The 21018-nt window shown below is 50.6% G+C and overlaps 3 protein-coding genes across 3 annotated transcripts; 2 read left to right on the plus strand and 1 right to left on the minus strand.

The window, feature by feature from the left end:
* Nucleotides 1-1985: 1985 nt before the first annotated feature.
* On the minus strand, nucleotides 1986-7224 carry numb (NUMB endocytic adaptor protein). The gene is made up of 7 exons (XM_029112417.1): nucleotides 7143-7224; nucleotides 5712-5879; nucleotides 3946-4026; nucleotides 3626-3751; nucleotides 3172-3494; nucleotides 2381-2957; nucleotides 1986-2260 (listed from the first exon to the last, which is right to left on the minus strand). The coding sequence occupies exons 2-7, from the start codon at nucleotides 5875-5877 to the stop codon at nucleotides 1986-1988; spliced, it is 1548 nt and encodes a 515-aa protein (XP_028968250.1). The 5' UTR covers nucleotides 5878-5879; nucleotides 7143-7224.
* A 6680-nt stretch (nucleotides 7225-13904) lies between these two features.
* On the plus strand, nucleotides 13905-15389 carry LOC100897935 (uncharacterized). The gene has a single exon (XM_003746692.1). It carries the CDS (start codon nucleotides 13905-13907, stop codon nucleotides 15387-15389), a length of 1485 nt encoding a protein of 494 aa, XP_003746740.1.
* A 1853-nt stretch (nucleotides 15390-17242) lies between these two features.
* On the plus strand, nucleotides 17243-20343 carry LOC100900075 (COP9 signalosome complex subunit 1). Its single transcript, XM_003746624.1, has 9 exons — nucleotides 17243-17392; nucleotides 17716-17934; nucleotides 18082-18283; nucleotides 18386-18595; nucleotides 18733-18899; nucleotides 18982-19332; nucleotides 19429-19584; nucleotides 19724-19808; nucleotides 20150-20343. Exons 1-9 carry the CDS (start codon nucleotides 17342-17344, stop codon nucleotides 20254-20256), a joined length of 1548 nt encoding a protein of 515 aa, XP_003746672.1. The 5' UTR covers nucleotides 17243-17341; the 3' UTR covers nucleotides 20257-20343.
* Nucleotides 20344-21018: the final 675 nt, after the last annotated feature.

A 21018-nucleotide genomic window follows, 5' to 3' on the forward strand; every position in this document is an offset into this window, starting at 1 on the left:
CACTCTCAGCTCGGCGTTGTAAATTCCTGAAAAAGCGTGAAAGTTGAACAACATCATACGGATGATATCGCTCTCTTCGGGAAGCCTGGTAGGGAGCACAAATCAGCGAGCTTTGTATTTACGGGTACTTTATTGGCCTTGGTGCTCAGATACAAGTCTCATCCTTAACCTGATCATCATATATCTCTGCACTATCGCAAAAGCCGACACACAAAAGCCAGGCTGACCAATTCATCGTTAGGATGGATCGTATCCCACAGCAATATAATCTCTAGCTTGCCTCGATAAAATCCCCGACCGCTGTTAAGGTATACAATAATAATAAAGATAATAATCTGATCAATCGACGCAATCATGATGATTGCCATGATGGAGTCATCATAATCATCATTGTAAGTAACTGTATCCCCCTCCGTTCAACTGTTTTCCGGTCGGTTCGCGTCCGGCTAAGATCATCCGCACAATCCGCCTGCGACAATCGGCGAGCGTTTAAATATAAATAAGTTAATAATTCTATTTATAACTTCTGGACAAGAGCTGCGATATAGCTTTCGAGAGGGCGGACGGTCATAGGGAAGCTTCCCTCCCTTATGCAAGCTTCGGGCAGGTCACACGCTTGCGGCCGTCCTGTCCCCGCACAGTAAATCAAGGATTACACTCTCTCAGATCATCAGCAACCGGGATTGACAACGATTTGGGGAACGATGAAAATTCTACAAAATTGCATGGGGACCCGTCGACGCCTCCGCGACGGCAAGCTCTCAATCAGCCGCTTGTTGGCTGATTGAATGGCTTATCCTTGAAATAAAACCTCAAGTCACTGCGATTCTCGAGATTAGGCCTGAAATCCGAAGAAGCGATCACTGAACGATTCCCCTCGGGATTTCTCTCAATGATTGCTTACTCTCTTTCAATTCTCTCTCAATTCCTTCCTAGAGCAGACAATGCATATAAGCAGAGCTCCGCTGCCGTCGAATGCCGTTGGAAAGGTCAGAAGTGAGAAATGCAGAAACGATGTGTTGTCATTTGATGATGTTTTCCCTACACTCGATATCGGAGCAATGTTCTTATGGAATGCTTTGCGAAATGTGCCGACTAATGCGGAATTGGGCTCCTTGCAGCTCTTTCCTCTCGCCAGACTATCCACCTCAGAATGATATCATCGTCTACTCGAACCAAGGAGCGCTACCTGTCGAGAGGTTCGCTTCAGCCCCGCCGAGCGCGGACGACACAGAAAGTTCATCAGAAAATTAGTCCGGCCTACCAAGTCCCGTAGCTGTAAGTGTGTTATCTCACTGCGTAAGACGAGCCGTTTTCGAGCCGTCGATCAACTACGAGGCCTGACCCTCTCTCCTCACCTCTCTCTGTTTCTAGAGGCCCAAAACGGGAGCCGAAACATCTCACTGTATTTTGGGGCTTTTTCATGATTCGTTTTGTAGGAGATCGGCGTTGCCGAATATCGACAGTCAGACCGATCAATGTCACTGAGCTGGCGGTTGCAGGATCCTCGCACTGGGATATAGCGGTTGTTTCGCCATCGAATACGACGGTGTCGTATGCCGCCAGTGATTGGATGGACCGAAGAATAATAAATAAAATATTCTCGATGGTGAAGCCGTCTTTCTGACTGAGTCCTCCGAAACGAATAATCAGAGGTCACCGACAAGGAACGATGCGGCTGAGTCCGCAATCATCTCCGTCGACATCGAGCCCTCGATCCGTCGTCCTCCCAACAGGTAAAATCACGAGACCGGGTTTGATGCAGGGAAAATGTTATGGAAAAGCGCCAATAGAACGGCAAATCAGTTCTGTGTTGGAGCTGTCTCTCTCATAGATCTCCTTGTTGTCGTCAGCGCTGCTGCTATTCGTCTGCAGTCTTGCAGCAGTCTCGGACGCTAACATTGACGTCGATGTTCTAGTCGAGCTGGTAGAGGGAGCTAAGGAAGGATTATGGAATATTTTCACTCATCTAATCCCGTGCTAATCTACAATCTCACTTCGAAGGCCGTGTTTGTGACCTTTTGTTGTTTTTGAAGAGCTATGTCGGATATGAAGGGGTTTGTCGAAGAGTATCGAGGAATCGTGGAATCTGCTCGTGCGGGATCGCACAGACTCTGACTTCGCAGCTGGCCGAGTTGACCTGCTCGCTGGTGCGGGAGTCGCGGCGAAGAGACAGAAGACGCGGAACTACCGCGCCCACTAGAACTAGAACCCGCCCAGGGGTTCGTGGAGGTGGGGGGCAAGGTCAGATCTGGGAAACCTGGAAGCGAGAGGGTGTTTTAATTTCTAGATGTTCCTTCCGATCTCAAGGGCGGGCGCTGAATCCTGGGGAAGTATTCAGTTTGCCGTGGAAATCGATAAGTCGAGCCAGAGAAGTCACCTGATGAAGTGCCGTTATGCACGGGACTATCGAAGGGGTCTAGGGGTTGTGATGAAATGGTGGTTTTTGCAGTGGACGCACTCTCGGTGTTCGAGGTTAGCAGATCTAGCCCCAGTGACAACTGTTGGCACATGGCGCTGATGTCGAGGCTAGATTCCGCATCTCCAACAGCGGCCGGTGCTCCGCCAACAACGCCACCGGTTACACCAATGGGGTTCTGCGGGAGAGACGTCGACAGCACAGAGACAGGATTATTGATCCCACCGTCATTCAACGCCTGCTGACTGCCCAGTGGGGAGCTCTCGGGGATGGCCTGTTGGAGGTAACCTCCGGCATCCCTAACGAGTCCTTGGGTAGCCTCCGTATCGAGGCTCATTGAACGTTGCCTCTGTCTATTCGATGGCAGGTCGTTGATCCTGAGCGACAGCTGGCGTTTGAAAGGAGACTGAGCACCCAGAGTGCCCAGGCCTCGAAAGGAGCCCTGCCGCTCAAGCATTGACGGGGTTGCGTGAGGTCGCTCGATTGCGTACGGATTCACTACGGCTTTCACCGGAGGAATTTGGGACGGTTTACACTCCTGCGGAAGAAAATCTCTGATTTCACTCGCGGCCGATCATGTATTATTACATTAATATAATTAAGACAATCGAAATGGAATATTTATATAATTTGAGGATCACTCAATTCCAGGAATCAGATGACGGAGTCTCACGGGTTCTGCCAGATTACGGCCTTCTACGTTTCATAATTATTCACCGCGATCACATCAAGGATTCGGGCGAAGATCTCACCTGAGGATCGATCGGAGCACGAATAGCTGAAGAAGTGCAGCGCATAGAAGCTGCTCTTCTGAAGTTATTGTTCTCCTTCGTTGCGTTGGTGGCGGGGGTGGCCGTCGTGGCGACGGTTGCCGTCACGGATGAGGGATAACCGGGTTGACCTTGATGACCCTGCTGCAAGGTCACCGCCTGTAAAGCTGCCTCTTTGGATTCCTTGTCTCGGTGTTGCTTCCGTTCGAGACAAACGGCGAATGCGCAACCGACGGCGTGCGAAAGACGTTCGCCGGAATCTTTTATTGCTTGGAATCCGTGGCACATCCAACGGCGTGTCGTGCCTGCAATTTGTTTCAATATAAGCAAACGAATGAGCGAACGAGCCACAGGTCACGCCGGTTGCTGCTTCCTATGCTCGGAGCGAATCATACTTCCAGGGAAAAGCCTCGCAGCGACTCTGCGGAACGCTTACCATCTCGACAAATGTATGAAAAACCTTTCTCGTAATTTCGATCGGGAGCACAGAAGGAAACTTTTTCTATCGTTTGATCTAGGATCAAATCCTTGGTCTCGTCGTCAACAACGCGAAGTCCATCGCCTGTGAAAAGGGGTAATCAGACTCGGGAGTTATAGGCCTGCGAAAAATTTTTCTTCTGGCTGGGCAAGAACTCAGGTATGTAAATCATTCCATGTTCCGCAATCCTCTTGACCGAGGAGTGAGAAAAGTTTTATGCTTCTTTAAAAAAAAAATGCAGATGCAAGGTCAAGTCGCGGTCCTCTAAAGATCTTTACCTGTAACGTATAATATGCCTTTCACCGGTCGCTTTCTCGAGTTTCGGAGGGTTTTCAACGCTTCCTCGCAGACTGTCATGCCTGGAAACCGAAAGGGAATTCAGCGGAGCCGGTCGATTCCTCTCAGGGGTCCCCTGATCTGGGAGACGTGGTCGCTAATACCTGGCCTCCCGCCACCCGCAGTCCATTGGTAAGCCGCCGAAATGGCCCTCGAGATTCCAGAGCCGAATTCCTGATTCTGACAGCTTCGAGAAGGAGAATTCCCACCGGTCAAGGGAGGGAGATTCTCGGAGGCTGTTGTTGGGCATGATCTCGGGGGAAACGTGCATAAACATTGCAGATGATACGTACGAGCGGACGGCGTGGACAAGCATCTCTGAAACCACTCTACTATTCGGGATCCCAAGACCAACTCTCATTCAATGCGGAAGCTCAAGGCTCCTGGCCTGGGTTGATTAGATTCTCAGCGCACAAAACTCCGGCTCCTGGATCGAGTGAGCACCCTCGTGATACTTGTTGCAACCAATCGTGTCGCATCTATTAATACCCCACTGAACTAGTTAAGAATCAATTATCCTTCCCCAGACCGTCTCGTCGGGGAGCCGCTCTCGCTGAGAAACGATCGATGGACTCGGGAGGAAACATAGGCTATGAACGTGAAGCGTTCGAATGAGACATGAGACTCGACTGTTCAGGACGTTTGACTTTCACACAACCGACGACAATTGATCGTCGGTCGGCACAACCGTCGCGGATGAATTCCAGGAAATGCCAACAGATCCGTCTCGGCTGAGAGTGTTGGTCTGTCGAACGATTTCCGAGATCGGGTCATTCGGGAATCTCATTAAAGGATATCGGTCGATTTGATTCTCAGGATGCATCGGCCCTTCGACCAGAATAAACGTTCTAGTCCCGAGTTGGCTCGCTGCCTTCCGGAGTCGCTTGTTCCTCCATTGTTGACGCGAAAGCGAGAGGACGGAGCCGACTGTACTGAGGTTTCGGGCGATCACTTCTAGCTCGGCTGCATTCGCCCCTTCCATCGGCTGCAGGTACGATTCGATCCCACGGAACTCGGTTCCAACGCTCTTTCATCGCATCGTTTCGTGATGGAGAACAGCTCGGGAATCGGGAGAGACCCACCCTTTAAAATACTTTCTGAACTAATTTCAAAGTTGGGCGGGAGAACAGGGACCGTCTGCAGGATTCCCACGGGAGAGGACGATTCATCGAGGAAAAATGATTGGGAAGTTCCTCCTCAGCCCAATCGAGGGATGGAAGCAGGAAGCAGTGAGTTCCTCTCCCGCAAGACCACGGGAAACAGTTTTCCCGAATCGCTCGACTATTTTTCCCAACGAGGAGCGACGCCGACAAGTTTATTTATATCATTCGGTGCTTCTTTGGGTAGATATGGAAGGCGCGAGTTGGCTGAGAGAAGTGATAGATATTCTTCGCACTACGGCGCACATCCTGAGGCTGTGCTCTGCTAAGGCCTTAGTATCATGTCTTCGGAAACGTACTTTCGACGTGATTCCGCCTGCTCAGAGCTGCGTAGAGGAATGACCCATCGATCGGTGGCAGGAGAGGGATGTCCTCATCGGAAAGCTTACAAATAACCCTACCCCCTTTAAGAGACCTAAGTGATTCTGGATAATTGTCTTCCTTAGCCCTCGATCATCCCTAGACCATTGCATCGAAGTTTGACGACTGTGCTTCGTTTTGTGTATTTGAGTGTCTTAGACGAGCCCTCCGTCTGTGGCTCAATTTACCTCTGGACTCGAACACTTCCACAGATCCGAGGTACTTGACGTGAAATGAACAGTCCCCTTGACGAACAGCGATCTCGTCCGCCGCCCAGAGTTGCGGACTACACGTCTCAGAGACATCCTTTTTACGACGAAATGACTCCCGGAAACTCCGCCGAAGCCGGTCCATGCCTGAAAGGTTATTTGAATGATGAATGATAGTAGACGAATAACCATCATGAGTTCGCTGGAAACTCCTGCGGACAGATTAGCTCGAAACACATCTTCGAAAGGTTAATAAAGCGATCATAGGGTATCATCTCTTTCTCTCTATCTATGATTCGGCATAAGCCGAATCGAACGGCGGAGTTGGCGATTCGAAACGATTGAACGTCAGGAGATATCGATGCTTGACATCATAGTATGTCGGAACATGTTCAGACCCCAAGATGCGCCAGGAACTCCCAAACGGTTTGGGATCATCTCGGGTGCAATTATTCTTCTCGAGATGGATTAGGGAATAAGCCCCACTTTGGAGAGTCTCCCCTCGAGTCCCCTTCAGTATTCGCAAGGGTCAGTCTCCTCACAGATCCTGTCAAGCATATTTCGAAGTGAATCCTGGTCGTAGAGGACGGCAGCGTCGACCGGAATATTCCTCAGGCCTGCATATTCGCTGAGCGCCTGAACCTCAAGAGCCCGGAGCACGATGATCGATCGAAGTTCGCTGCAGGTGTAGAGGTACAGACCGTGCAGCTGCTCGACAGAGAACCCTCGAGCACGCTCGGACAAACCCGGAATTACGAACAATCGATGGGGCTCCCGACTGCCCGAACACAAGCAAATCAACCATAAAACAAAGGCGCGGGGCGGGATGCGTCGTGCATCGCGAGCGAAAGTGGAGGAGAGCGAGAGACTCGGACGTAGGTACTTAGTTAGTGACATCACAAGCCCATACAATCCGTGCTCTATCACGAAACAGCGACGAGCCGGATTGCGTGCATCATTGCGTGTGGAGTCGCGTGTTACACGTCGTCTGTACGTCAGGGCAGGTATGCTGCCCGTCGGCTCGAGCTCGACCGCCGCAGAATGACGTCGATCTGGTGAATCGCTCGTATTTGCAGCCAACGCGGGAGCCCCATCATCGAGAAATTGCAGACCGCACTGGGTCGATGGGATAGTGACCGTGTGCTACAGCGTGGGCGTTACTATTAGAAGCGGCATTCTGAGCGATAGCATCCGAAACGATTGATGGCGAGAATTTAAGCGTATACATATCCGGGGGATGGGTAACTGATTGTTAAGAAAGTCCGGAGCATTGGGCGGGGATTTGTCGAAAACCTCCTACGTAAGATTTTAGCGTGCGGTTAGTGCTGAGTACAAGAGCGACAGACGACGAGCACGGTAGTAGTGCTACATGGTAGTTCAAGTTTCGAATCTTTGTCCTGTCGAACTCACTTTTGGTGCTCCTAAATCGTTTCGAAAGCCGTTTACTCCGCCTAAGACTAAAACCTCGTTTTAGTTGCGGGAGCGACTCGGGCTCTTCTGTGGCTGCGGCCGGACCCGCTAGCTGTGAGCTCTGGTTGCCCATAGCGTCTGGTGGTCAGCTGCGGGTGGGAACGGCCGATCGAAGAAGAAAACTACAAAACGAAAAATAAACAAAACATATCAAACGAGGTGCAGTGTTAAAAAAAATTCATCTACCGAATAGCGACTCTTCGTTGCCGTGCTCCGTAGGCGTCCGGAATTCATGATTGTGATCAGTTCAGAGTGATATATTCGAAACATGCAAATTCAAACTCGGCTGTGCCGGCAGATCCAAGGGACATACCAGGGGAAACAAATTAAAATCATTAGGTTTACGCCGCGCAACGAATTCACGGTTGTTTGACATTTTCCGCGCCTGACTGCGTGTGTTTTCGTTTGATGCTTTGATGCGGGTCTCGCGGCCCAGCGACATGAGCTTGAGAATCCTCTGACTTCGAATCGAGAAAAAATCGGCTTCCAGTGCAGACAGAGATGCGACGCGGTCGGAGTCCTGATATTCGATATCACCCAGGTCGGCTCCTGTGACAAGTCTAGCGAAAGGATTCGCGAGCCGATCAGAAATTTACTGTCCGAGAGATGGACGTCCGCGAGCGCCGCATGAGAGGATTGCAGACCGCATCGAGTGCGATCGAACTGGCTCGGAGATTATTGCTCTTGGAAATAACAATACAAACAGCAAGTGCCTTTTACGAGCTTTCGATGATAGCGCGTCGCGTCGGCGCAGCTTTTCACTGCCATAATGGCATATTTTGCTCGGGAGCTCGGGCGAAGCTTCCTCGTTTCCGGGTTCGATCGAGTCTCCGCCAACTTCCTGAAGAAAACCGACGCTCGCGATCGACGCGCAGTCACCCACATGGATAGACTTGATTATCCCGAATTGAAGGTTATTCGCCTAACCTGTCTTTTTCAGACGGGCGGACTCTTCTGGGATAAGTCAGCGGTCCGCCTCGCCGCTGCGTTCTTCATCCTCCGACCTTTACGTATAATGAGATTCATCTTCCCTCGTGAAGAAAAATTCATGCGAGTATCTCAAGGAGCAAGAGGAGTATGAAAAAATCACGATCAGACCAGTATATTCGAAGCCAATTGCGGAGATCGCCCCGACGAGAGAACATCATCGAGGTCAGTGAATGGGAATATTTACATATACCCGGAAATATTCAGCCTCGTCCGCACGGGATTCCGTGGCGTCTCTCGATATGGTGTCCCGAGCAATCAATTATAGGGGACCCTCATCCTAGGCGTTGGGCTAGAATTCTGCGACCGCTTTGCGCTCCCCTGATTGGTCAGAGCTGATCAAGCGATGCCCCTTCCCCCCGGAATAGACGCTGAATTGTCTAGCTTTAGCCTCCGTTCCGTGAGCTCCACCACAAGGGTGTCTGCCCCGGGAATTGAGTTGCTGCCAAGAACTCCTCGCGAAGAGGGTCAACTGGTGCGGAATAAGTGGAGGCGCCCACATCAAAGTCGTCGGGAGGAAAGTTTTCCAGTCTGCCGAGTAGCAATCCGGCGCCAGACTCCAGGTGCCCACCTGCCCGCCGTCGCGAGTTCCGTGATTCGCGCAGGATCGGATCGCGCTCTTCCAGTCACAATTCACGTATAGGAGGCTGTCTCTCGGAGCGCCGGGGAGTGTTCCGTATGCTTAGCGCGCCATACGTCCCCGTGCTATGCGATGGACACGACTACGGCTCCTCACTCGAGGCTTGACCAATGCCCAATACGCGGATGGGCTCTTTCTGGGACACTCCCTCGATGAAACGTGGAAAGCGTGTCCGTGTCGGTCCCTACTCTAGGAAGTGGAAACTCCCCAGGGATATACACAGAAACAAAAGAAATCGCAGAAAGCGACGGCAGCTGACGATGTTGCTTAACGTCAGTCCACGCTCTGTTCCCTCTCGTGACTGATCGGTGTGAATGACTGAGTTCTCCATCTGAGCGGACCCAACGCTCGGAACAAAGAATATCTCCGTCTACTTGACTACGCGGCGCACTACAAATATAAACAGTCGTACCCAAGGTCATCGGGCCGGGGACGGAAAGAAACTTCTTACCTATATGAATCACACCCACGCGGAGGCAAAAAAATAACCACCATAATAGCCGACAGTCGATGAATATTAAAAGCTGAGGTGCCTCTTGTCGCTTATCCGCGCCGCTCGGAAAACCCGGTATTCGTCGGATCGACCTCACTTTCACGCAAGTCTTTCTACTAAATGACTCAATAGACCTCTCTGGATATCCAGAAACTATTCCCAATCGATGATGTCACATCCATCTCTGTCGAATTCCCCGGAATCCATTTCGATTTTCTTGGCGGTCACTTTGAGGTGTTGCGTAACAATCCTCGGCTATGGTACGAGTTCCGCTGACTAATCGAGCCGTTTGAAAACCCGGTTCCAATGGGTTCGCCAGAGAGCGGGATTCCCGTCTAAAAGTTTGTCTTGAATAATTGATGAGATCGTCCTCAATGATTTGATAGTCTGGTCCAGCTGAGCTCAATTTGCTCGAGGCCGATGACGCAAATGGACTAGCGAGCGGACCGGATGACCGGGATGTAGAAACTGATTTGGGGTTCCAAAAACCTGAGGCAACTGTCGTGGAAAAAAACATCCACCGGATATACCGATGAGGTTTCTTTCGACCCCATCGACTCTTCCAACGATATGGGGTTCGACGCGAGCTCTCGTACAGGTGCGCGACGCTTGTAATCGCTGCAATCTTTCTTTAACGAGCTTCTTTCCACGCTCCCGAGCAGGTATCCTGCTTGTTTTCTCATTCATCGGCGGAGCTCGAAATAGAGTCTCTAATGGAGCCACATGATCCGATTATCCAGATGTTTTGTTCTCGTTTGCGTTCGGAATTGATCCATAGCCTCGGATGCGGATCCAAGCGGCGGAAACGATCAATCAGATAGATCCCCGATGCGACTGAAGAACTCCGTGAGTTGTATCGAGCGTACAACATCCGTCAGCACTGACAACGACCTCGTCAAGGCCGTCGCATGAACCGATGGAATTCGGTACTTTGACATTCATGATGTACGGTAGTTCCCGGTTCCGGTAGTTTCCCTTCTCCACGGAGAACTCATCGGGCAGTACCCTTCATTCAGACAGCGGGGCACATTGGCCGATATCTCTGCGGTAAAACTCGTTTCCCTCCCAATAGGGTTGCGGAACAGGATCCTTTTTGAGAGCGCGCTGCTCGTCCCCGCTGAGAGCGACCCCACGATATTTTTTTCCAATGATTGAGACAACAAACTGCCAAGGAATCGTAGGTCCTTTGTATTCAATGACTCGATAAGTTCCCGCCGAGGTATTTCCGCAAACCTGTGGACGGTTTGGCTCCGAGTCACCGAAGGAAGAATTCAAGCTGGTGGCGGAGTGATTCATCTGCTTCGCCGACTGACCGAGAGGGCAGCAATCTTTGCAACAATGACGTCAATCAGCACTTTTGGGGAACTCCTTGGTCAGTCGTTGCCGCGGTCCACTATTCTCTTCTCTCAGGGTTCCAGCTGCCGTACGACCGGCGGCCGACACTGCCGGCGCTGTTCGAGCTCAACAATTGATTTCGATGGGGCACATCCACGAAAGAGGGGTTACGGCGCTCCAAAAGAGCTACGTTTTGACAAGCTCGGCTCGAACGACGTGAAATGGTGACCCTTGCGCCATTGACAGGGTACGGTGGCGTAAATTGTTGCCGCTTAAATCTATCGATGCCACCAAGATCGAAAACAGATGCAGACAGACACAGAATTGATCGTCGAACTCGCTCGGAGCCAGTGGACACTGACGGTCCCGCTCACCGACCAAACGAGGTTAAGGGAGCTCTCCGAGAGAATGTACTGGAACGTCAAGCAAGAAAATGACAGTTTCGCACTTTCGTAACGAAATCAGGGCAGAGCGGACCTGTCAATTGCGCTCCCGAGGACGTCCAGAGCCGCACCGAACTCAAAGCACTGGGTAGAAAACTAGCTGCGACGACAAAGTGGCCGAGAATGGAAAGGCCGGTTGTTTATTCCTTACCTTGGTAGATATACCCCTCCGTGATGAATCGTTTAGTGGAGCTCTACGGAGCCATCTCCACGAAGGTTCGCCGAATTGAAGTGCTCGATTCGCTTAATTCGTCGTTCACTCTCGTGCAAGTGGCATCTACACAGCTATCGAGGGCATGACAGACACGGATCCAGAACTCTTGTGGCCTTTTGTCAGGCCCACACTATCACTGGGATGTAGCACACGTTTATCACTTCGGAACCGATTGGGATAAGAACTCCTCTTGTCCACCAGAGTAGCAGGAGTGCCTTCCTTTCCTTCACTCGCTCGCTAAGGCCCGACTTCTGCTAGTACAGCCAAACACTCTTACGCACACACATCCAGACTTTTGTGGGGCTGGCGGAAAACTAGACATGGAATTCGGCCTCAAAAATTGTACGCCGTACTTTTTGGTCGCTCGTACAAATGCCCGATATATCGTGAAATAGCACGTCTGCCAAGTTTAACTTCGGAGCGTACAGAAAGAACGCGGGGTAAAACTCCCCGGAATGGGGTCTGTGTCCAGGAGAGTGAAGACAATGATGTCGATGATCACTGCTCAACTTCTTTCCTAGACCGGGCTGGTCCAATTCTTTTTTCCTACATTCAGTTTTCCGGCATTATCGATGGCAGCGACAGATCGCTGTTTGACCATGATTTCTACGCTCACCGGGTTTTATCTCAGCCAAACCTCTTTCCGAACCTCAAGAGAACCTAGACCTACTCAGATCTACGCGTGATCCAGACCTGATCTACGTAGCTTGGGCCCGTACAATCCAGGCCTGACTCAGCGCGATGAAATTGGAGCCAGAGCTGATCCAGCGGAGACTCAGATTTATCGGATAAGATCGTGGTGCGTTCCCGAGAGGCCGACGTCAAAGGCTGACTTATTCATCTTTCACCACATACCAGACAGTCGTATTCTATAAGGGGGAGGCCTGGGATTCCAATAAAGATCATCGACATCATTCTTCCCTCTCCCCTGACGGAAGATCTTCCTTCTGACGGCTCCTGCCCGCGGAACTCCTCGCATAAGTTTCACTGCACGTCTGATCTCAATCGCATATTACATTACTATTGATCATCGAGCCGCGCCTGATGTATTCTAGATGGCGGTCAGCGTCGAATAGAGGGTAGGGAGGGAGCGGCCGTTAGCCAGAATTCGCCACTCGGAACCAAGGCTTCCTCGGTGGGTGGAGATCGCCGCGACTCCAGCTCACAAAAAATGCACTCTATCGACCGTATGACCCGTCACATGGACTTCTGCTTCCTTCCCATGTGGACGAAATCCGCGCAAAATGAAGTCTCTCGATGGAGCAGAGGAGTCTTCCGAGAAAAGGACTTGCGTTTCGGAGATCATACGGTTAGAAATCCGATCTCTACAACCTTGTAGATTCTCATTCTCCGTCGGAGAGACAAGAGAAGAGACTAGCAAGTCTCCATACGTTTCTCATCAATATCGCTCCGCACCCAGAGATCGACGTGACCAATGGAATTCCCAATCGAGGAGCCGCTCCGAATCCGAAGGCTCCAAGTTCCCCCTTTGGATGGAACGATTCGGGATGGCGGGTCCTCGGCATTTGCTGCCCGCCCGAGAGATGTGAACAGATACATATTCTCCCGATCTACATCGATGAACGACTCTCTATCCATGCGGGGATGAAGGAGCCAGATGGCGACAGCGGTTGGGCTACGCGGCTCTCGAACAGAAGCTCACGGTGCTTTGATCATCCGTCAGTGCACTCATCTGGAACGGTCACAATCCTTTAGCCGTTCGATCTGAATTCCGGGTCTAAGGTTCCGAGAGGAACGACGCTCTACATACGCTGATTTGGCAGTCTTAAACGCTACTTAGCACGCTGGGAGCTCACGGACCCGGTCTCCGCGGTTGAAGGGTACCGGTCATACAAGCCGCGAGTCTGCAGGAAATCGATCCCGAATCCCGACACGGTATTCTCCTCCAAGGAGCAAACCGCAGACCCACGTCGATTAATTCGGGTCCGCTTTTCGGAGAGAAAAAATCAAAACTCATCCCTCTCAAATGTATGGAGATCGTCCGCAAACCTCCACAGAGCCAGAGAGTTTTTGACGTCGTATGTTGGTGTGTACTCTCTGGAGGTAATAGCACCGGATGCGCCGTGAAATCCGGCGCGTGGGAGTAAGCATCCTGACTAGGGCACGGATTTTCATGAACTTTCATATATCCGCATATCACGCATATTTACGCATGGAATGCATATATATGCATATAATGCATATATATGCATATAATGCTTATTCAGGCATATAATGCTTATATAGGCATATAACGCTTTTAAATATGCATATATTCGCATTTTCTCGCATACACCCGCATTAATCCGCATGCTTCAGGAAGATTCTGAAGAGATCGAAGGATTCGAATTATTCCGAGCCATGGTGACGATTTCTTGCATCTTGACTCAACGGTGCATTCTCGAAACATCTAGATCGACAAAAAAGCTCTAATTGTGAGACTGAGCTCTGAGCCCAGTCTCATCATATGTGTTCGCCTCCCACATCGCAACATTCGGGGAGCAGCGCAGATCAGTCAATGATCACTTGCGAGAACACTCTTGGTGCCGTCAGTCTTCTCTTCGTACTGCGCTCGGTTCCATCTCTAAGTATGCCAAGAACCAAGAAAGAATTTCCCGAACTAGTCAGCGAGTTCGGAGAAGACGTGTTTTCGTGCAATGAGACGGCAGTCATCTGCAAAGCCTGTTCCAAGCCTTTCCCAGGCGCCCGGCGCTTCAATTTGAGCCAGCATATCGGGACGAGCTCGCATCAGAAAGCTCTCGAACGCTTGCGGAAAAGACAGGAAGAAGAGGCTAGACTACAGGCTGCTACGTGCATGTCTGATGTAGCGCCCTTCCCGCTGGATTTGTGCAGGGCGTTGCTGGCCGCGGATATACCCGTTTACAAGCTGGAGAATCCGACTCTCAAGAACTTCTTGGAGACTTACACGACTAGAATAATCCCGAACGAGTCGACTCTTCGTAAGTTCTATGTTCACGAAATCTACGAGCAGAAAATGGCGGAAATTCGAGAGAGCATTGGCGAATCCGCGATCTGGATTTCTATCGACGAAACAACTGATTTCATGGGTAGGAGCGTAGCCCATGTCATCATTGGAGCCCTCAACAACAACGCGCCCGGCCGCCCGTATATCATGAATTGTGAAATTGTGGAGAGAACCAACGCGCACACCGTAGCGACAGTCTTCTACAAAAGCGTGGAGAAACTCTGGCAGAATGAGGTGCGACACGAGAAAGTCCTACTGTTCGTAAGCGATGCAGCTCCGTACATGATCGCAGCCGGGAAGAGCCTCAAGGTGTTTTTTCCTAACATGATTCATGTCACATGCGTCGCGCACGCATTACACCGAGTCGCGGAGCAAGCAAGGAAAATTTTTCCCAATGTCGACCGATTGATTGCATCGGTGAAGAAAATTTTTCTAAAGGCTCCGTTGCGTGTGGAAGCTTTCCGTAGTATGCTGGGCGGCATTCCCCTCCCGCCGCAACCCGTAGTGACACGTTGGGGGACCTGGATAAATGCGGCCCTGTACTACGGCGAACACTTCGAACCGCTGAAAAACTTCGTCAGGTCACACTTAGATTCCGAAGACTCGACGGCAATCGGCGAAGCTCAACACTTGTTCGGACTAGAATCTATCCGGAACGATTTGGTTCTGATATCATCGAGCTTGAACACTCTCCCCAGGACGATCACCTTGCTTGAGGCTAGCGGCGCATCTCTCCGGGAATCCTTAAAACATCTTGAGGATTTCGGATCAACGATCAACTTCACGAGACGTCAAAAATTGTTCCCGGTCAAAGAAAAATTCGAAGCCGTCCTAGCACGCAATGTCGGCTTGCAAACGCTGCGAGAGATCCGAAGTTTGCTCGACGGTTCTTCATCGGGTGGGGAGCTCCCGAGTGATTTAGAGTACAGTGTTGCACAATTCACGAGTTTCGAATTCGCGCCTATCGTCTCGTGTGACGTCGAGAGAAGCTTTTCGATCTTGAAGAATATTCTCCGGGAGAACAGGAATGGACTGACGGCGGCCCATTTGAGAGAGTATGTCGTAATAGCTTGTAATAGAGAGTCATGATTCGATGTCTCCTTCAAATACACGATTTCTATTCCCTAATTCCTGCGTTCAATGTAGAGTATCGTCCCGTTTTGCGGCATTACCTAGATGAGAACCCTCAGAGAAGCGATCGATCCTTCTCGGTACTCGGCAAGTCATCACTGCCTCTCCATATGAGCTCATGTGCATTGCGAGATCGTACTACGTACTTCACTGACCAGGGTCAGTCGACGCTTCGCCCCAATGAAGGACTGGGTCACCCCCGGTCTGGTTCGATCAATGAGGAAACGGGACAAACTTCACAAGATCTATAGGAAATCGCAAGATGAGGATGGCCGGGGAGCCTGGATTGAGATTGAAGTTGCTCATGCTTGGATCTCGGACGGGCAGCTCACTCGCTTCGGCTGAACAACAAGCGAAATGTCGATCTCGTCAGATACAAGAGTTCGTCACATTCGCTCCTGGGCCCCTTTATCTTGCGCATATTCTAGCCTCGCTCAAAACTCTTCTGAAACCTCCAGAGTCTGATTCCGAATCCCTTGATTTCTATCTAGTAATTTCTCGGTCTGAAAGAGCTCTCCTGTCTCCCCGAATCATCGCGATGCCTCTTGAGAGTGCCATCACCGAAAACTCATCTGGACATGCAGCGTGCCGATTCCATTTTCTTCCCACAAAAAAGGCATTCCCTTTCTTCTCTGTACATTCAGTGAGGTGCCTGACTGATGGATAAAACTTTTTCGGGCTAGACCACACAGCCAAGGTTTAACGTCCCGGGTACTGTTATTCACATTGCTTCCGAGGACGGATCCATAGAGCAAATGTACCGAGGAGGATCAAGGCCGAGTACCGGCATATTTCTCCGGCGGCAGGGATCGAACCCACACCGCCTCCCGCGCGAGCGGCGTCGTTGCGGCTATGCACGAGAAACGACAAACGCGCTAACCACTAGACCACCCGTCGGTCCTCATGGATAGCGCCCTTCCGGGGCTCTCGATCAACATATTATGATCCAAAGCTCTGGAGAGATACCCGAGCACGGATGAGTGCCCCTCTCGAAGAGATGCGGTATTTTCCTTGTCGCAGCGTTCATCCGCGCGACCGTTTCCCCTTCTGCGTGTTTCTCGGACACTACGGTATACGTATGCATACTGCATGCATTCAGTAAACTCGCGCATAGTTTCGCATATTTCTGCATATGTTCGCATATGTCTGCATATGTTCGCATATGTCTGCATATATTCGCATATTTCTGCGTTTTCCCGCTTATTTTCGAATGCATTCGCATATTTCTGCATGTTTCCGCCTATTTCCGCATACGTTCCGCTCATTTCTGCATGTTAATCCTCATATTTATCCGCATATTCTGCATGCATAGACGCATGTCTTAATGCATGAAAATCCGTGCCCTAATCCTGACTGAGCCCAGACGTGGGCTTTATCTGAACGGAGGACTTTCGTCCGAAGAGAATTCGCTCTTCCATCATGGGCGTAGAGATTAGAGGATCTTTAGAAGATCTTCTCTTCCTTGAATCTTCGGATCCTCATCTGTCTGAGAGAGAGTACGCGCAAAGCGGAAAGCTCGGGCTGGGGAGGTGAATATACGCGTTTCGAATGTCTGGTCTCAACAGCTCTCGCCCACGGCTCCACTCTTCGGTAGTCACCGCTCCCCTTCAAGCGGGGGATGATTGACTCCCTCTCGGGATTTTCACACCTTCGCTCGGCAAGGAAAAAATAACGGAGAGCGTGCACGTTCTCTTCCCAGCCAGAGAGTGTCTTCGCTGGTCGAAACGCAACCAGCAACAGTGGATTCGTCGATGCTCGGTGAAGGTTGACTGATACCGCAATAACATAAAGCTCTGGATGAATCCCGCGGGGAAGTTGCCGCGATAAGTGCCACAAGATTCGTGTTTACGTGTGGGTGCCGCTCGGAAAATCTCCTCCTGTACCATTCTGCGCTGCGTCAGCCCTTGAAAATGCTACCGAGAGTGCGGAGCTTGGAGTTGCCCCATCAGGTCCATCATCAGGTAAGCTTCTCGGACCGTGAGTGTGGAGGGAAATTTCTCTGCGCTCATAATGATTTCCGAAGCGCCAGATTCACGCTTCGACTCGCCGAGGTCTCTGGAATCCGCCATCTGTGCTGATCGCCTTCGCGTATGAGTCGAGAGGATCTTCCATGGATCACGAATTCATACAAGGGTTTCGACCCGTGTATCGACGACGCATCGATATTCTGGAATATTTCGGGTTCTGGTGAATGATGAATGCGGGTAAATAAATTTAAAAACACTGGCTCTCATACTGTCTGAACATCATGATTCATGATCTCCTTCTCCATGGTCCGTATCAGGAGCCGATGGTGGTCGACGAAGCCGAAGAACGACCCGAAGAGGTCGTTTCAGTCCAGAGTCCCACTTTCGACCTAGAAATTTATGCGGCGCAGTACGTAGGGTACGCGAAACTCAACAGATTGTTATTCATCGCCGACCGCTGTCCGCCGATGCGGATCGAGGCTCTGAGATTGGCTATGGATCACGTCAAGGGAACACTCAACGTGAATAAATACCAGGTGAGCGAATTTCCGCTTCCGATTTCTGAGCGGTGATGGTCGATCAGATTATTCTCAAGCGGATTCTCGGTGATTGATGGGCTCTGAGGGCCGTCCACTTGGTGTCTGATGCGAGAAACTTCGATAGAATGAAACTCCATCCTCCAGGTAATCTTCAAAAAACTCTGCGAAGCTCTACAAGATGCCCGTTCGCAAGGATTCCCCGATTCGGCGGACGTGCAGGATCTTCCGCAGATTGACACTCAGTGGGTGGACTCCCGACTGAAGCAAGTCGCAGTCAAAACAGAGAAGCTCGACAACGATCTTAAAAACTACAAGGCCAACTCCATCAAAGAAAGCATCCGCCGAGGTAGATATTTGGGAACACTGTCACCTCAAGGTATTGCTCCCGACCTTTTCCCTGTAATCTTTCCCTGATTTCACGCTTACATATCTCAATTGTTTCCTGCAGGCACCGACGATCTCGGAGATCACTACCTTGACTGCGGTGACTTGAACAACGCCTTGCGTGCTTTCGCTCGAGCTCGAGATTACTGCACTTCGGGAAGACACGTAATCGATTACTGTTTGAATGTGACGCGAGTTTCTGTCTACCTCCAGTATTGGCAGCACATCGAAAGCTATGTCACTAAAGCAGAGAATACACCAGAATTCATCGAAGGTGAGCATCGAATCCTTGTGAGTTAGGAGTATCCTTCCGTTGATCGTTGATGATCCGATCAGTTCTTTTTTTCGCTCGTTTCCTTACTTATTATTCATTTCCTCACTGACCCTACTGTGTTCGCCGACTTTTTTCAGCGACTTCTGGCTCAAACGAACCGGGCCCCAACCGAGATGTTGTCAGTCCTGCGATTGTCAATAGGTTCCGCTGCTGCAAAGGTCTAGCGCATCTTGCTTCGAAGAAGTACAAGAAGGCTGCTCTTCATTTCTTGCAAATCAATGCGTACAGCTGCGACTTCCCTGATGTGAGTATGAGTCAATTCTCCGCCCATGGAGCACATCGGGGAATCAGGTCGAACGTTCTGATCTGACTTTGCGTTCATTCAGATTATGGCCGCCAAGGACATCGCGGTATACGCCGGGTTGTGCGCATTGGCCTCCTTCAATCGGGCCGAGCTCTCGCGGGAAATCATCAACCAGCAGAACTCCAAGCAGTTCCTCGAACTCGATCCCCAATTGCGGGATACTATCCAGTACTTCTACGAAAGTCGATACGGGAAATGTCTCGCGCTCCTCGACTCGATCCGAGACAACCTACTATTAGACATCTACTTGGCCCCTCATGTATCCTCCCTGTACAGCCTGATTCGGAAGCGTGCCTGGATACAGTATTTTTCGCCGTATATCAGCGCGGATATGAATCGGATGGCCTCAGCCTTCAACACTACTGTGCGGCAGGTCAGCAGCGCTTTCGCTGAGCTTATCGAGACCTCGCTCAAGTCGGCTCGGGCTCGATGATTATTCTAGAGAGCTGATTGTTTCCCTTGAACGCAGGTTGAAGAGGAAATCATGCAACTCATCTTGGACAATCAAATCCAGGCCAGGATTGATTCACACAACAAGATCGTCCACGCTAAGGACGTAGATCAGAGAACGACAACATTCCAGAAATGCGTCGAGATTGGCAAGGAGCTCGAGCGGAAAACCAGAGTTAGTTTTTATGCTCCGGCCGAACAGCCACCTCCTTCTTTCCGAGAAAGAGTCTCGAGTAGCGGCGAAGCGAAAACCGCACCCGTTTTATTTCTTGTTTCCTGCGGCTCCTGCTCATCGGCACTTTTCACCGTTCCAGGCTCTGATGCTAAGAGCAACATTGATAAAGCATCACGTCATTGTCAAATGTCCACCGCGTCTGACGACAACAGTGGCAATGAATGGTGAGAGGGGGGTCAGAAACCTGTGATCGGATACGGTCTGCGTTGAGAATGATCCCGGATGTACAGGCAAGGAGTTTTACTCCCATCTGGTTTCATGAGCATATCCCCAAGATCTTCCACTCCGAGAATCCGAGGCTCCGCTTACCGCCATGATATTGGTCTCTTAGCATGCTCTTCTCCGATTTCTCGCAATCTCGCATGCGTTCTCCAGATGGTTCCCGAGATATGGTATCCATGGATTCTAAAAGTCCTCGTCTTCCATTTTGTCTCCAATAAAGTTGTGCAGTCTCAGAACGTTAGGAGGCAAGTTCATTTTGCGCTGCAATTCGCTCATTTTTCAGAGGACGAGAGGAAGAAGAGAGCTTCAGCTGAGAGGGTAATGAAAACGGAGGTTTCAGACTCGAACCAAATTTCGTGGACAGTCTGGACACGGAACAAACATCGGTGAAAAGATCGGGTCCCTTACTCCCTGGATGAATTGAAAATAAGACTCGTTTGGGATACGCGTTTCAGGGATTGGGGCGATGCTAGAGCTCGAAATCACTTTGGAGGATTTCGCCGACTCCCATTCGCCTGGAACCTTTCTGAATGTTATCGCTTCGAATCGGGAAAATGTGGAAGCAAATAAAGAGCTATATTTTCGCTATGATCTGAATTATGCAATCATCTAATTAGAATTACCTTCGAGTTCGAAATATTCATCTTCTCCGATCTCGATATTTTCCGACCCGGAATGCCGACTGCGCGAAGGCGCGCCAGCTCCGAGCTTCTTTCTGAATTTCAGAGCGAAAGCTCCGGCTGTAGAGAAACTAGTACGATAGAGATGACCACAACATAATTTCAAGTTCAATATTCTCCGATGAATGGGCCCTTTCTTCTTCCCCTCCCCCCGGGAACCGCCTAGGTCGTCATCGCGGGTCAAATGACTGTCTTGCCATTGAATACCTCCGCGCCTTGAATCAACCGAGTCCGATACTATGCGCTCGAGGAAACCGGAATCAAAAAGATGCGGACGAGAGGAGATGAATGCCGCAGAATCTACGCGCGTTTCAGATGATTGTTGAAGCCTTAATCCAGAGGGTATCTGTTGAGCTTGGTCATAGGCTCGAGCTGCATGGGACTGTAGCCTCTGAATTCGGAGACGCCAGGGAAACCCGCCCGAGGCCGCCACGATATCCATCAAAGATCATTGACATCATCGCCCCTCCAC

Source organism: Galendromus occidentalis, unplaced genomic scaffold, assembly GCF_000255335.2.
Source record: "Galendromus occidentalis unplaced genomic scaffold, Mocc_1.1 scf7180000077500, whole genome shotgun sequence".
NCBI lineage: Eukaryota > Metazoa > Arthropoda > Arachnida > Mesostigmata > Phytoseiidae > Galendromus > Galendromus occidentalis.

What these genes read in the sequence shown, in the direction of transcription:
- numb (XM_029112417.1), bottom strand. Translation starts at nt 5,877, where the DNA reads ATGGACCGGCTTCGGCGGAGTTTCCGGGAGTCATTTCGTCGTAAAAAG. An exon ending in TTCATACATTTGTCGAGATG is followed by an intron (nt 3,495 to 3,625) that starts GTAAGCGTTCCG and finishes AACAAATTGCAG; the next exon opens with GCACGACACGCCGTTGGATG. An exon ending in GCATAACGGCACTTCATCAG is followed by an intron (nt 2,261 to 2,380) that starts GTGACTTCTCTG and finishes TCTCGCTTCCAG; the next exon opens with GTTTCCCAGATCTGACCTTG.
- LOC100897935 (XM_003746692.1), top strand. Translation starts at nt 13,905, where the DNA reads ATGCCAAGAACCAAGAAAGAATTTCCCGAACTAGTCAGCGAGTTCGGA.
- LOC100900075 (XM_003746624.1), top strand. Translation starts at nt 17,342, where the DNA reads ATGCTACCGAGAGTGCGGAGCTTGGAGTTGCCCCATCAGGTCCATCAT. An exon ending in CCCATCAGGTCCATCATCAG is followed by an intron (nt 17,393 to 17,715) that starts GTAAGCTTCTCG and finishes GGTCCGTATCAG; the next exon opens with GAGCCGATGGTGGTCGACGA. An exon ending in TCAACGTGAATAAATACCAG is followed by an intron (nt 17,935 to 18,081) that starts GTGAGCGAATTT and finishes TCCATCCTCCAG; the next exon opens with GTAATCTTCAAAAAACTCTG.